The sequence below is a fragment of the Meleagris gallopavo genome, chromosome 5 (assembly GCF_905368555.1).
Source record: "Meleagris gallopavo chromosome 5, MGAL_WU_HG_1.1, whole genome shotgun sequence".
NCBI classification, from domain to species: Eukaryota; Metazoa; Chordata; class Aves; order Galliformes; family Phasianidae; genus Meleagris; species Meleagris gallopavo.
In genome coordinates, this window is record NC_139408.1 from 53,770,758 (window position 1) to 53,787,730 (window position 16,973).

Sequence of the window (16,973 nt, forward strand, 5' to 3'; positions counted from 1 at the left end):
ACATCTCCTTAAAAGAGTGGTATCAGGAAAATCTCAGTACTCCCTTCTGCCACCGCTGAGCCGTGCCACACCTCCCACCTGGCCTTACTGAACCATGCCTGAGAATTATTTTGTTAGCATATCATAACACCAAGCTCTCAATGAGACAACACTGACCATTTTTCCCCTGCAGTGCAAAACCGAGTACACAAAAACAGTGGTTTTCTGTTATGCAAACTTTCCTCTCATACTGAGAAAGTCATGAGAACCCAGCTGAAATCCAGCCTAAGACACAGCAGCGCAGTGCAATTCCTGTGCAGTGTGAACACTCAAGAACATAACCTATTTTACTACACAGACTCAGACTTCAAGGCTTTCAGGTAAGAAACACCCCAAGGAGAACACGCACACTCTTACGAGCTTCGGAAGTGTTCGTGCTTACTTCAAAACACTGCCAACATTAAGTAGCATTGTGAAGGCTGAATTTCTTTTCCACAACTTCACCATCAGCAATCAGATTCATGGGAACAGCTTTATAAACTCCAGGCACATAATTCAAGGATATGAGGGAACAAAGGTCTATCAAGTTGTTTTCACTCCACGCAGAGGAGGAACAAGCAGCTCTAACTACACCCACACTGTTAGATATCGCAGTAGCATTACATCAGTAATACTATGGGCTTCTCAGATCTCTGCTCTGGTGGCAGCAGGCACAGAATCACATTTATCAGGCCTTATAAATGCCAGATTTAAAACATAACTTTAGCTTAAGCTAAAGAAGCCCTGGACAGACATTTTTTCAGCAAAGATAAAGCAAACGGAGAATGGGGATGGCAGTTAGAGGAGGAAATAAGATAGATTTGCTACATGAGACCTCAACCTATAAATCAGTAGCTCACCAATTGCCAAGCTTCAGGTGCCAGCATCAGCACACAGCCCCTTGCCATCCCAGCCCCCCAGCAGCCCCAAGCACCCCAGACACCCACCCCAGTGCTCTCCACTCAGTGCAGAGCACTGTAAGCGTGCCACCAGAGGGGCTGGAGAGGTTGATTTAAAAGGACAGAGCAAACAAAACCCAGAAACCCCCTCCTGCTGCTCCCACCAACACACTACCAGATGCCCAAACCTTCACCGACAAAAGTGAACCAAACCACCAACAGTGCAAAACTAAGAAAAAGTAACTACAGTAGGCAAATCCTCCGCAGCTGTTCCTTGCTCATTTTCTGTGCCTTGAAAAGCACAAGCAGTGCCACAGCACTATGCTGCTACCTTCATTTTAGTGGGCACTGAAAAGTGAATTCTGATCACTTCAAGTTTGAGGAAACGGTAAGGAACAGACAACTCTGGCAATGCCATTTAAGTCCTAAGGGAAGCCAAACAATCCAGAAAAATCCCAAAAGCAGTAAGAACAGCCACTTTATGTAATCCATGAACCGCTCTGCCCTCCCCATACCTGCAGGGAGGTTCTATGGAAGACTGAAAAAGTTTTCTCCGCTTCTTCCAGCACAGAAAGGCACAGTTATCATATGTACAAAAGGTTTTTGTGTTAGCTTTCAACCCCATTAATGGTGGCTCAGTTCCACCGGCGCTGAAAGAAACGCACAGACAGAAAGCAGCGGCACACACAAATCCTCACAACCCCACACAGGTTTAAGGATCACAGCCAGCAGCACCAAAGTGGGCACCTCAGGCAAAGTGGGCTCTGACCTCAGTGGCAGAGATACAACAGAAAAACCTTCCTTTTCCTATCAACCCCTGAGATGCCAGATGATACAAGTCCCAACTACAAGAAACTGAAAAGCTTGATCAGTTTTTCAGACACGCACCTCACTACCCTCCATCATACCCTTCTGTACACCTGAAGACCCAGAGCTCTCAAGAGAATACTGCTCTAAAACCTGCTTGTCACCGAGATTGTCTTTAAGTAACTAGTAACCCTAAGTGGTGCATGTACTTAAAAGCCTGCGAGATTCACTCTCCTAATAACAAAGTGTCACAGTGCAGAATGCAGGGAAAGCTTGTCCCAGCAGGAGCCGCATGAACAAGGGTTTGCTTAAAGAATATTGAATCATAGAATCGCTCAGGTTGGAAAAGACCTTAAAGATCATCGAGTCCAACCATGACCTAACCATACTACCCTAACAACCCTCTGCTAAATCACGTCCCCGAAAGTCACCATGCTTCTAAACCTGAATAAAATGGTAGATATAAGCAAACAAAGCTCAAGAGAAGGCAGTTATACTCACTCCATACACTGAGACAAACTGAGCCCCTGCAACAACAGGGGGAAAACTATGAGGAGCATATAAAAATGCTCCAGTTACTGAGGAATAGCTAAAATCCAAGTAACTGTCAATGCATAATGGCATAGGGGGGGAGGTCAAGATCCCTTGAGAAATCAAATGCGATTGAAGTTTGGAACTACACAAAGGAATGCGTGCCACAAACCCGTAAGTGAATCTGCTTCCAGTTACTGTGATGACTGAATTTCACTTTTGTAAGAATGAGGGACACACAGGGTCAAAATTCCTGACTTCTGCATCTCACAGCACATCATTAGCAAACAACAAGCTTCACTAACTGCTGAGAAATAACACCCAAATGCAAGCACGGCAAGAAAGGACTCTAACATGCTGAAATCAACGTGTGCTACATCTGCAATCCAAGCCTTCCCATCAAGGGACAGGATGGGAGGGGGCTCTCCTTACAGGTACTCCAAGCAAGGACACTTTCAAACCTAAACTGTTCTACACCAACCCAGGCTCTTGAGCAATACTTGAGATTTACAGCAAGTTCTCTGCTGAGCTCACATCCTTCCTTTCTCACTTTGCTATCTTTGCTCAACAGCAGACTCACAGCCCCAGGATGAGCACAGCACAGCCCCAGCTTTATGTTTTAAGTTAAAGCATACCCTGCAACAGAGGTAACCTCAGTACTCCTCATTACTTGATAAGATACATTCTCAACCTTGAACTCCGTCTATGGGAAGCACGAGACAACGAATGCTCCTTCTTTAAGCCCTCCCTTTAAGGAAGGGTAGGATAAGCCACGCATACTGATTCTTGCATTCTGAAGAAAGCAGATTACTTCCAGGATAAGAAGATTGCAATAAATAAATAAATAAATGAAAAGTACCAAAGAGAGACAGAACAGTAAATGAAAAATAGCAAATGCTCGAGGACAAAGAAAAACAGCAACAGAGAAAACCTTAACGTCTCAAAGCCCCTCTCTAGAGCTGCCTCCAAACGAGGCCAAAGCACAGAACAATCCCCGCTCCCACGATTTTCTGAGGCTTTCGATAGCACGGAGTAGAAAAACAAAGTAGCACCTCGCTGTTACTATTTCATCGGGCTGAAAGGCTCAGCTCGTCCATCCCGGTGACATTAGCACGGAGGTGGCACAGCCCCGGAGGTACGGCACAGAAGCAGAGCGTTCCCAACCCCACGCTCCGCGTCCGCAGCTCAGCACAAAGCTCCATCATCCATTTTAGCAGCCAGCCAACTCCTCCCCAGCCCCACTTCCATACTGCCCGCTTATCCCGGCCGACCCTTGAATACCAGCGCAGAGACAGCCCGTCTCAAAGAAATCCCCACCATCAGCACAGCCAAGCGCTGCCTCCTCGCAGGCAGCATCGCAGCACCCACTGCTCCGCACGGCGCATCGCCCATCGAAGATCCCATCACCTGAGCGCCCCGACTCCAGAACTTCGCCGTGCAACAAAAGCTCCGCGGCCTTTATTTCCCTCTCTCTCTCTCTCTCTAATTTGAGCTCACGATCCACGGTGAATTATTCATCCTCCCCAACTCACATTGTTCGGCGGCCGCGTCCCCCACCGCCACGCTTCTCTCAAGCTCCCGATGCCGAACTCGACCCTTCCCGAACAAAACCGGAGCACAGTAGGAGACGAAAGGCTCGCCGAAGCCTCCCGCAAGGCGCAGTGCATCCCTCCCGCCTCCTTTTGGGAAACAGCCGCAGCTCTGGGGACAAACCAGCACACGGCACGCATCCTCAGGGAAAACGCGTGCGTCGCGCTCGGCGCTTTCTGCCTCTCGGCGCCTCCTTCCCCCCTCGTAATTCCCACCGCCGTGCCTACAACACAACGTTCCCCATCCCCCCCGGCACACGGGAACCCCCCGGCATCGCGGGGCCGCGGGTCCGGCCCGCTCCCCCCGCCGACAAAATGGCGACGTGGACGGCGGGCGGGAGAGGAGGAGGAGGAGGAGGAATGAAAGAGCGGAGCGCGCTGCGGGGCGGCGGGCTGAAGGCGCGGGGAGAGGAAGGGAAGAAAGAGGGGAGGAGAGGAGAGGAGAGCAGGGGGCCCGGCGCGGGGTGCCGGGGGGCGGCGGGCGGAGCGCCCGGCTCCGTACCTCTTCTTGTCGGTGACGCCGCCCGGGCTGTCCATGGCGGCGGCCCGGCTGCTGCTCGCTCGATCCGAGGCGGAGCGGCTCCAATGGCCGCCGAGGGGCGCGGAGATGGCGGCGAGGGGGCCGGGTTTGGGGCCGCGCGGCCTCACAGCATCGGGGCAGGCGCCGTGGGCCTGCGCCGGACGGGGAGGTGCGGACAGCGGCGGCGGCGACGGCGGCGGCTGTGGGCGGGCGGGCGGCGCGGGGCTCGCCGGGGCTGGGCGCGGAGGCGGCGGCGGCCGTGGGCGGGCTCGGCCGGCCCGGGCCCAGCGCTGCGCCAGTGAGGAGCGGCGGCGCGGCCCGGCCCCCTCGGCCGCGGGGTCAGCTGAGCAAACAGCTGGGAGGAGGTGGGGGGACCGGCGCTTCACGTGGAGCGCTGTGTGCGGGGCGGGACGCGGCGGCGCCGCGGCTCCCCGCGCCCCGGGCTGGAGGGGGTGCCGGGTGGGCGGCGTTAGGACCCGCGCGGCCCCGCGGCGCTGCCCCCAGCTGCCCCCGCGCGGCTCCGCGCCCGCAGGGGGGCGCCAAAGTGCTCGTGGGGCAGCGGTCGGCCGGGGCTGGGTGGCCACAGAGGGGCTGAGGGGAAAGGGTCGGGTCGAGTCGGGTCGGGTCGGGTCGGGTCGGGTCGCCTCGTGGCCCCGGTGCGGCCGTTCGCATGGAACCGCTGGGAAGGAGAACCGGAGCCACGGCTGTGCGAGCGTAGAGAGAGGAAATTCACAGCCGGAACCCACACGCTGAAAATTAAAGGCCCCGCAGTGACCTTAGCTGTGTTCCTTGAGTCACGTGCATTTTCAGTTGTGTGGAGATGTGGGAAAAGGGACCGCACGGAGCTCCCGCATTCCTTCACTGGAGGCTGAGGGGAGCCACATGGCAGCCTGCAGCTCCTCACAGGGAGCAGAGGGGCAACACTCAGCTCTGCTGTCTGTGACAGCGACAGGGCCTGAGGGAACGGCATGGAGCTGTCAGGGGAGGTCAGCTGGGGGTCAGGGAAAGGCTGTGCCCCGCAGGGCGGTGGGCATGGAACAGCCTGCCCAGGGCTGTGGGCACAGCCCAAAGCTGCCGGAGATCAGGGAGTGCTGGGACACTGCTGTCAGACATCAGGTTGGGGTTGGGTGATGCTGTGTGGAGCCAGGGCTTGGTTTCAATGGTCCTTGTGGGTCCCCTCCAATGCAGGACATTTTGTGATTTTACAATCTTGTCACTTTCCTCCAGCAGGAATTTTAAGTGCTCATACAGACCTCAGCCATACGACACCACTCAGTTCATGGCTCTGAGGTAATGATACCCTTTACAGAAGAAGCAGCTTTGACAGGCATAAGTAACATCCCTGCACTACTGTGCACATGTAGCATCGTAGGAAACACCTGCAGGGAAAAATGATGTTGTTACAGTACTGAATCTTTCTAACATTTCTGCAGTGGGTTCTGAGCTCCTGTGTAACCAGCAGTCCTTTTTTGCATGTGGTGACCGTGACATTTAATAGAAATCACAGGAAGTTTCTGTATGAAATGAATTGCCTCTGCCCACAGCAGTCTGATGCACAGAAGAGACACAGGTGCTACAGACTCCCTTTTGTTCCTTCAAGGTTTTTCATCCACACGCTGACAAAGCCCAGCTTTCCCTGGCTTATGAGATGTGACGATAGCCTGTGGCAGCATGGCTGTGCTATATTTGTTATGCTGTGCTCCCTGGCATCTCAGGAAGAGAAATCATCAGACTCAGACTCAGGTCCCTTGCATAAGTCCCACTAAGTTCCACAAAGGAGCTCAAAGACAACTCATCTTTCCAATGCGATATAACCAGTTTATGCACAGGGATAAAATCACTCCAGCATGGCAACAGTGCACTGTTTAATGCACTCACAGAATCACCATAACAGACTCTAAGGAATTTCCCTGCTCAAAGGGGGATGCCCTGGCAGGTGCAGAAATGTCATACCCTACTCAGTGCTCTCTTCCTCAGCCAGGCCACTGCTACTGGGACACATCAGAATGGTTTCTGTAGCGAAGTGTTGCCAACAGAGGTACTTCCCATGCCTTAGAGGAGGCTGTGAGCAACTGTTTCAGCTTCTCTGATCTGGGTGTGAAGATGAAGTGGTTCCTGATGAGCTGTGACACAGAAGTGAAAGTCTGCTTTGCCCTTCAGCTGCTCTGTGCTCAACAAAGATGATTGGGCTACCTTACAAGCCAAATCAGCAACAATGCAGTCCAGAGACTGACTGGCTGTAACATTGCTGAACCCTCCTGGTCCCACCCAGTAATCTCTTATTTTCAGTCCTACAACTGACACTCCTTTGAACGGCGATTAATTTTGATGCCAATAAGCATTGGCATTTCAGGATTCACTTGTGCAATTTCATGAACATCATCTAAATTTACATACGGTGCAATGCATTGAAACAGTTCTTCACTCATGCTGGGTTCCAATCATTTTAAATAATTGAGTCACCAAGGCTCTCGATGCATTAACAGTCCCTGAGTGAAACACACTGCAGAAAATCTCAGTATACAAATTACTTGCATTGCTCAATTTAATTGTTTGAAGATGTCAGACTTCCCAGCATGAACCAGCTGAGGAGCTGTGAATAAGTGCTGTGGTCTTCTTACTAGACACATTTCTCTCATGCCAGACTTGCTTTCTGGCATGAGCTTTGCATCGAAAACTAATTGTGTTTCAGGATGATGTTGGTGGAAACGTGTTTAGCAGTTGAACATTTCATGCTATAGCAGCTCCAGAGGGATGTTAGGCAAACATTCTCCTCCCCATCTTCCTATTTATTAAACTCTTGAGTCACACCACTCAAACTCTGCTATGCCTTTTCCGTTTTGCCAGTGCCAATAACAGAACCTTATTACAGAGGAGACTAGTCACTTTTCCTGAACGTTATTGCTGTGTTAAGGTCACACTCCAACTTACGTTAAAAGAACTTCCAGAAAAAAAAAAAATAAAGTTTGCTTATGAGTAATTAGGGCAAATGTACAGAGGGCAAGCTGGTGAGTCAGAAGGTGGCTCAGTGAGGACAGTGCCGGGGATTCGGCTGCAGAACAAATCAACACAAAGATGTGAGATAGGCTCTGTTTGTGGATTCACGTTGCTCTGCTGATGGGTCAAATATTACCATGCTGGGCACTGTGTACATTTGTTCTCAGGACTCTATCACACTCCTGTGTTACTGATTGGCACAACTTCTGTTGATTTCAGTGGGAAAAGATCAGGGTCTGAGCTTTCTCAGATATCTTTCTTCCAAAAAACACTTACAGTTTCTGAGTAGGGGCTTACAGATGGAGGATGAAGACTAAGAGACTAAGGACTCCCTCCATCCCTCCATAGGATGCCACTGCAACATCCCTTTCCACCAGCACTGGCCTCCCTGGTCTTTTGCTTGGCAGTACAGCCCACTACATTCAGGGAGTAATGTTCATTGAGTCAGTAAATGAGAACCATATTACAGTGAAGGGAGCATATTAATCTACTAGTATTTGACACAAAACATGCCATGCCCGTACATTTACTTTACAGGACAATGCTGCAGGATCTGTAAGGCTGTGCAGCCCCTCAGCTCTGCTGCATGCTGTCAGCAGTCCAATGTCTGTTGCTGTGACTTCTTATGCTTAACAATGCTAGAATCTGAGATCTCTGACCAGCATCTCCTTTCCCAATAGAAATATGAATTGAAATATGAATGGCATTCAAACCCCAGTGTAATAGCTAATGCTGCTGTTACTCACATACGAAATATTTGATGAAATGGGAGTACGTGATGGCAGTCAGAATTTCTCTTTGGCAACTGTGATTTCCACTGGTCTTTTCTAACTTTTTCCTTCTCTCCCTCTTATGTCTGGATCTTACTCTTCTTTTGGCATTTGCACAATACAATTTTTTTTTAAATATGACCACCTCTTAAGCTCACCTCACTGAACATTAGGCTATTGGGAAATAGTCCCTTTGACTTTGATTTCTGCACAGAAAAGAACACCAGTGTGGATAAAAAGTATTATTTTTATTGCACTATGTGCAATTCAGTGTAATAAGATTTGAGGGAAGGATTTTCTACACATGAAAGGGATCTACCAGACAAAAGCAGAAGGCAAGCAGAAGCTCAGCAGGCTTCACTATGCAGCTTCACCAGTTGCCTACATTCTGCCAACCCCAGGCCACTTCTGAGCAGATACTGCCAATTGTATTGTGGTTTTCCTGAGGTGGACAAAAAAAGGATGGAATTTTTAAAATTATCCTTCCAGAAAATAATGGTTTTATGTTTGAAGCCCTGAATGAGAGCTCAGTGGGGGGAGCAGATTTGGTTACAAGCTTCCTGTGGGACACTGTACAAATTACTTCAAGAAAGATTTTGGATCTCAGCACTGAAGTTTCTTGCTACACACCAAGCAGAAATGTTCACAGATATATCCCACTGCTCAGGATACTTAGCTGTTGGCTCTGGCCTACATTTGGCATGGTGACGGGACTGGAAAAGTGTAGCCAAAAGTCTGAGGCCAGGCTGCCTACACTGCAGGTTCTGCTCAAAGAATCACAGAATCGTATCTTAGAATGATTTAGGTTAGAATGGTTAAAATGGTTTGGGTTAGAAGGGAGCTTTAAGATCATCCAGTTCCAACTCCCCGCGATAGGCATGGACACCTCCCTCTAGCTCAGGTTGCTCACAGCCCCATCCAGCCTGGCCTTGGATGCTTCCAGGGAGGGGGCATCTACAACCTCTCTGGGCAACCATTTCAGTGTCTCACCACTCTCACAGTAAAGAATTTCTTCCTGATATCTAGTCTAAATATACCCTTTTCCCATTTAAAACCATTTGCCCTTTCCTTGTTGCTATCTGCCCTTATAAAAAGTTCCTCCCCAGCCTTTCTGTATGCCCCGTTCAGGTACTGGAATGCTGCTATAACATCCCCTCAGAGCCTTCTTTTCTCCCGGCTGAAGAGCCCCAGCTCTCTCAACCTGTCCTTGTAGGACATCTTCATGGCCCTCCTCTGGACCCACTCCAACAGCTTGATGTGCTCTTGTGCTGGGGGCTCCAGATCTGGACGCAGTACTCCAGGTGGGATCTCACAAGAGCAGAGTAGAGGGGCAGAATCGCCTCTCTCAATCTGCTGGTCACACTTCTCTTGATGCAACCCAGAATATGGCTGGCTTTCTGGGCTGCAAGTGCACATTGCTGGCTCATGTTGAGTCTTTCATCAACCAACTCCCCCACATCCTTCTCCTCAGGTCTGCTCTCAAGCCATTCTCCACCCAAACTGTATCTGTGCTTGTGATTGCCTATTACCAATCCATCTTGGTCCCAAGTCCCTCTGAGCACACCAGGCACTGATCCCATGGCCACCTCTTCTGTTCTGTGGCATGGGGAAACAAAAGCTCACCCTGCTCACACACCCAGAGTGCGACTTTCTCACGAGGCTGCTGTGAGCAGTGTGGCACCGGCTGTCATCACACAAACGAGCTGTATTTACTTGTGACCAACGAAGTGCTTTTAACCTACATCCACGAAGCCAGCAGGACACTCCCAATCTGTCAATCAGACCATAATGCCTCATACCTACCAGGCTTGTTTTACTTTCGTCTTTACCCGGCTTCCTTTTTGATGGTATGGTAAACACAAGCAAAATCCTTGAGAGCAGCAGTTGGCAGAGACAGCAAGAACTGTGCTGCAGTCTGCGCATAAGTTATAACACAGAGCAGAGGAAAGATGCATGTCTCAGAAGTGGTTTCAATTTCATGCAGATATCCGACTCTTACAGCCAATTCTGATCAGTAGCAACATTTTAAGAGAGGTTTCTTATTCCATTTTTTTTATCCTTTTTGTCCCTCCTATTGAGTCCTTTGTTATTTTACAGGTTGGACTGCAAGTTTCTCACACAAGACTGAAAAGACTGAAATAAATGCAAGATGAACATGAATAGGCTTCACTTGGAATTAAAATGCAAAAGGGAACAAGCTATTTTGCCTGATAAATACTGGGAACTATTTCAAATTCTGTTTTCTTCCTGTTTTGGCATTACAACACGCTTTTGAGTGATACATGTTTGTTAGATGTTTCTCCTTAACATCTCCCCAACTTGGATCGAGCTGAAACAAACAGGAGCCGAGGTTTTGCTTGTTTGTTTGTTTGTTTTCCTGCAGCACATCAAAAATGCAGTGCAAGCTTTAATGATTGTCTGTTATAACATGCCTTTTGGAGGACGGCAGGCATTTATAGGCGAATGAGGCAATTAATATGTTATTTAGGCATGCAAAGACAAGTTAGAGGCAGATGTCTTTTTTCCCTTGATACAGCAACACAGCATTAAAACAAAGACTTCTTAAATATTTTTGTTTTGTCTATCTGTGTTCACAGGTTGCTTGTTTAAGTCAAAGCTTCAGAAGGTCACCATATTTTCAGGACCAGTAATTTCTGTCTCAAGCTCACTGTCCTGTCAGTTATTTCAGCTAACAAAATGAAAATCAGTATCTCAATCTCTTTAAGGGAATGCTAGTAGTAAACTCAAGAGCTCCCGTGTCTCAGCCTCTACAGAATGGCTTTTATAGAACATCCATTTCTCCTTCAGACTCAGGTACTGCAGAGCCTGGGCTCCAGAGCTGCATGTCTCACTGCACCTTGCTTTGCCCCTAACCAGGTGGGTGGGTGAGGAGAGACGCGTAATGCTTTCTAAATCACAGGGTCAAGGAGCTGCTTGTTGCTCTAGGCAGAAATCAGCACTTTGCCAGCCTGATAACAAGAGAGCTGAGACGCAGCAGATTACAGTTCCTTTAATTTTCTTCCAGTTAATTAAATGATCAATGGCAGCATTGGCTTTCAGCCATGGCAGTGCCAGCTGAAGTGAGCTCTCCAGTTTATGAGAGGCTAATCAATAGGCATCATTTACAGCAGTGATACAGGTTTTTATTTTAAAGCCAAATATCAAAATGCAGAGGCAAAATACTGCTGTTTTTTCACAGCAAACAGGGATCTGCCCCCTAAATATCCTAAGGAAGGTAAGGATGGCACTGTAGTTACAGCTTTAGCTTGGAATGCTTTTTTACTTCTCTGCTTACCATAGACTTCCCTCATGACCACAGACAAAATCCCTAAGCCCACATATGCAAAGACATTTGGGCAACTTAGATAAAAATCAGCCGGACTTGGGTACGTAAATAGCTTGTGGATCTGGGCCTGTGGAAGATAGGCTAAGCTCCCTGTTTACTACGGGATAATAGGTACTTCCCACTGCCACAGCAGGACTGCAGCAACTCAGGTCACATTGGCTAAATTAGAGCAAAGAGAAGGCAGTGACTGAATGCCTGCAAAGGTGTTTCACCACAAGCAGCATCAGAGCACTTTGCTCAGTACCTTCTCCAGCAGTATTAAGTGCTAATAAGGGCTACCCACCTCCATCAGCGACAGCAGAGACTAGTTTAATCTTTGCTTGCTTCCAGCTCTTCCTTGGTTCAAACTCTGTTCCCAGGGACTGTAGGCAGAGACACTACAGACGAAGCAATAAAAGCAGGACTACCAGCACTGGACTGTCAGTGCGCTTCAGCAGGTGGGAAAATTAAAGGAAAACTAGTTGAGGCATAGAATGGACAGGGGCTATTCCTGTGTTGTTAATGAGGAATTCAGCAGTCCTGTCAGGTTATGGTAGGTTGGAGCTAACAAGCGCAGAGGACAGGAAAGCCCTGGGTTCATATGTCAAAAGATGTCATGACAAGATGGAAAGTGTCTGCCAAGGAACTGAGTAAGCAAAATACAGCACCATAATGATTAAGTTCGTGCATCAAATCTCTCGTTGCTATCTGAGATCATATGTTAAGTAATGAAACTGTTTACCAATAAGAGGTAACTTATGAGCGTGGGAAACAAAGATCTCATAGCAGATGGATCCAGATAAGAATGACCACAGACCTCACCATTTTCAGAACCAAATGAAGATGTGTTTATGCTGCCAGTTGTTGCTCAGCATGAGTCTTCAGTGCATGAATGTATTAATGCTCTCAACAGAGAAAATTATATGCAAACTAGTGAAGTTTTCTTTTTCCTGTCTTGGAAAGAAGGAAAAAGGTTAATTCATGGATGTGATTTTCAGTTTAGGCACTGAAGCCATCAGTTCATTGTGAGCAAAATGCCACACCAAAATCTAGACAGCAAAGTCAGAAATGAGTTTCATTTTATCACTGCTTCCTGTCTGCTGCCATTATTTTAAAAAATACTCAGTGGAGTGTACGCAATAGCATCTCTACCACTTATTTATGTTACTAAAACTGCTACACAAAGCTGAGAGGAACTACTGCCAGCAATCTCCCCCAGGTAAAAGCAGCCACGGGCTGAGTACAACAGCTTGTGGATTATTGATAGGACTGGCAGCTGAACATTAAGCCATCTTCTCCCAGAGCAGCAACAGAAGAATCTAATGGACACAACAGGGCTTTCTGGAGAAGGAAGAATCCATTCTGCTGGAGCAGGAACATTTTTGCAGGTTGTAGAATTGAAAACAAACAAACCAAATCAACCCATTAGGTACCGAGATCCATAGAAGAGATCACCAACACAAACAGGACCAGAGATTCACATGCCTGAGTCTTAGCAGCTCCTGGAAACGTCTGTGTAAGTGGTTTGCTGGGCAGGACCATATGCTTTCCAGGCTCCTCTGAGGCTCTCAAGCCCACATGAGGTGCCCCTGGCCCTGTGCTTCATGCAGTGCTGCAAAAGGACCAGCACAGCCACACTGCTCCGTCCGTGGGGACAGAAAAATTGGAAACAGCCACAATAACAAAACCCAGGAGAAAAACACTCCCTCTTCCACCAAATGCAGACGAGCAGGCTTGGCTCAGTCAAAAGGTCAGTTCATTGACTTCTTCAAGGTACAGAGCCAGCAACATTCTCAGGAATACAACCCAACTTTCCAAATTATCTGTAACAGATCTGTGCAGTAACCACTAATCTTCCTGGCAGGAATTTTTATGGGCAAAAAGGTCCTCACGTTTTTTTTTTCTCCATCAAGCATGGACAAGTAATACGCATCATATGACTTGAAGACTTTTCCCTTTAAAGAAAACTTGTCTTAAAAAATGGGCTGAAAGTTATTTAAACAAGCTGAAAAATACCAAGGAGCATTGTTTACTTTGCAAAACATAGTTATCTCATGTCCAGGAACCCTCACTAATTTGAAAAGTTTCCACATGATCTCAGAGTTTCTGCAGTATGTGTGAGCCTTCTGCAGCATCTGCTGTATAGGATGGTAAAGAAATCGCTGCCATAGGCCCACGGAAATGGTGATGAAGTTCTGTCTGACAAGTCTGAGATGACACAGCTGAGCAAGTTGTTTAAAATAAATGTGCATATAACTCATGTCCAGAGAGCTGTGGGCGTCCCATCCCTGGAGGTGCCAAAGGCCAGACTGGATGGGGCTCTGTACAGCCTGATCTGGTGGGGGGCAACCAGCCCACATCAGGGGTTGGGGCTGGGTGGGCTTTAAGATCCCCTCCAACGTAAACCATTGTATGGTTCTGTGATTCTATGATATGTGTTCTCACTTGAAAAACTCTGCTCCACACACACAGCCCAGCTGCTGGTCTCAGAGCTGTGGCCCATGCTAGACACAGGGAGGTGTCCTGGCACTGGATGTGTCCAGAAGTGCTGGTTGTCAGAGAAATCAGGCCGTGCTTCTGCAGCCTCATAGGAGGGGAATGAGGAAAATGTTTTTTCCTGGAGTTAGCCAACACCCCTGACCAGAGAAAGTCAATCTCATTGATTATTATCTCTCCTTCTGGTGGCCCTCTCTAATCTTTTCTACTGGGGAAACTCCTCCCAAATGCCTCATTGCTAAACAGCAATTAAAGCATGAGGACATGAGCAACACTGTGTTACAAAATGGCTCACAGGCCACAGAGGACTGCCAGGCCTGGCTATGATAGTGCACTCTGCCTTTTCTGACTGCTTTCAGGAGCCAAGAACATCCATCACTCATCAGAGACCCCATGATGGTTCATGTCCCTTTGTAACACCAACCCAGGCCTTTATGCAGTGCCTGAGCTCTCTGTGTGAGGCTGGGTGATGGACGCCAGGAGGCCGGTTCGGCCCTGTGGCGGGTGGCAGCATCAGCTCTTCAGATACCAACATGGGACCATTCTTCAAAACATTTTGTGTTTGGCTGAGTGTGTGAGCTTCCAGGCAAAAGCTTCTCCTCTGCTGCTCTGTTTCTCGTACATATCAACATGGACAGCTTCATTTTGCTCTGCGGTGAAATAAGCTATCTGAAATTCCAGAGAATTCAATGGGAGCAAGGTTGGAGCTTGGTCTCCCAACTTGTTTTGGTAGAAAAACTTCTTCTTCGGTTAGGAACATCATCTTCTCCAAGAGAGTGGTGATGCAGTCACACAGCTGCACAGGGAGTGGTGGGGTCACCATCTCCAGAGGAGTTCAAGAACCATGGAGATGTGGCATTGAGGGACATGGGCAGTGGGCATGGTGGGGATGGGCTGGGGTTGGGCTTGGGGATCTCGGAGGTCTTTTCCAACCTGAATAATTCTATGATTCTGTGAAAAGCAACAGTTGAGCTTGGGAGGAGGGAGCCTTCCACTGGGCATCCTACTGAGCTGTCCTGGGGAAGTCCCCAAGGTCCTGAGCTGCACAGGGGATGGGGAAACTGATGGAAGTGACAGTGAGCAGAGAGATGGTGAGTACATGATGCAAGGACAAAGTGGCTCCAGAAGAGGGATGGAAGTGTACAAGCAATAAAATGGGAGTTACCAACACAGTGTTTCCTATTATCCACAGCAGACTGCTCTGCTTCCCAGTGAGAAGGCACCACAGAGAGGTGGGGAAATCTGCCGAGGAGCCATGGCACAGCCTGTACCATAACATCACACTGGATGCAAAAAGTGAGCAACTCCCATAGCAATCCAGAGGGGTGCACCTCTTTGGTGAGGCATTGGCACAGGCTGCCCAGGGAAAGATGGAGTCACCATCCCTGGAGGTGTTCAAGGGAAGGATAGATGTCACACTGAGTGACATGGTCTGGGGCGGTCAAGGACACGGCTTGATAGTTGGACTAGAAGATGTTATTCATCTTTTCAACTTTAATGATTCCATGATTCCCAGGGCCGGAGCAGAGTGCAGGGCGAGGTAAATGTGCGACCTGCAGCTGGAAAGAGCAAATAAACAGGAGAACAGGGGTAATGCTAAGGGCTGGGAAGGGGCTGAGTGGGGTTGAAGGCAGAAGCACTCTAAAGCCCATGAATTCTTCTACAGAGACCCATCAGAGGAAAGCTCTGCCCCCTGTCACCCACAGCATGATGTGCTGCCAGCTGCCCCACGAAGCTGCACGCCTCTGCTCACACTCACAAAATGCATCCAGCGCTGTTCTGCGCAGGAATTTACTGACGTCAGCAGTTCATGGAAAGCCACCAGATATTAAAAAAAAAGGTACTGGGATTAAAAAAAAAAAATACACGTAAAAAACGTAAAATATTAATAGCGGCACTGACTTTTAAAAGCCTTGACATAAGTAGAAAATAGAGCTAGCCACATTTCATAAATGTTTAAAGGATGGATGGTATTCCGTGGCAAAATGCTGTTCTCTGTGACAAGCATGGAGGGAGCATCTAGGGGCAGAGGGACTCAATGACATACATTTGTCTTCTTGTGTATTTTGGAACACGATTTATTCGTGTTCACTGAAATGACAGCTTTTCTGGTAATTTCTTCCTTTCCCAGAAAAAAGCCTTAATCTCCTTACTGGAAATTGTACTATTTATGCAGCAAATCCTGCCTCTGAAATTGCTTGAGATCACAAGTTATGTAACGTAAACAGATGGAGTTAGACCATTTTTTTTTTTGTATGTCAATTCATATTATAATCTGAGCAGCCTATGATCGTTTATCAGCTCATTTGCAGTGCAGAGAAATAGATGGAGGAGTTTAACTATGCAGTTAATATATGCTCGCATAGGAATGCTTACACTCGCAACCATCACTAAAAAGCAATAATAATAATGCTTATTAAGGATTTTCTTCATTCTTATGGACAGAAAAGCTCTGTGTGCCACAAAGTGCATTTATCATGACCATCATCCCACAAAGACATACACATGGCTTTACTTACACAGCGGATAGATACAGTTATCTGCAGCTCTGGTGTGAAGTTACATCTCTGAGAGTGTCAGTGAGATCGAACAGATGAATGAGGGGCAGGAGGAGCTGGAGAGAAGCAGGCAGAGTGAGAATCCTGATGAATGCTGCCCGCTTCGACCCTTCAGCAGCATTAAGCATTAAGTGATGGATCATCCATCCAGCTCCCACTGGCCTCGTGCATTCCCTGTAGAAGTCAACATACAACATACAATACCCAGTTTTAAAATTCACATTAGCCTAACAGTTCTTCTGCTAACGCTCATGAGCAGGCAGATAAAATCCTGAAGGGCTCAATTACGCTTGTGTAGATTTTATCTTTTTTTTTTTTGTTACTCGTGTGGATTTTTTTGTTTCATGTGAGTTTAAGCTAAAGTGAATCCAGGCTACAGGGAATTAAATGGAAAAAGAGGATGAAAAGGGATGGAAGGGAAAGCTGGTAAACAGAGGTTTTTCCAAAATAAGATAACAATGCA

General features: G+C 47.9%; 1 protein-coding gene across 4 annotated transcripts in view; it reads right to left on the reverse strand.

Moving 5' to 3' along the window:
- The window catches only part of HIF1A (hypoxia inducible factor 1 subunit alpha), a 30,859-nt gene extending 26,200 nt beyond the window's left edge, over positions 1–4,659 (reverse strand). Inside the window, exon 1 of one of the 4 annotated variants that reach the window (XR_014883777.1) lies at positions 4,347–4,659. Coding sequence is in view for 3 of the 4 variants with exons in the window: in XM_085225794.1 (XP_085081920.1) it covers positions 4,347–4,381 (35 nt within the window). In the remaining variant the exon portion in view is untranslated. Of the gene's footprint in view, positions 1–3,787; positions 4,037–4,346 lie in introns of those variants that run through there. The other 3 variants (XM_085225794.1, XM_085225793.1, XM_010712056.4) reach the window with 3 other exon arrangements.
- Positions 4,660–16,973: the final 12,314 nt, after the last annotated feature.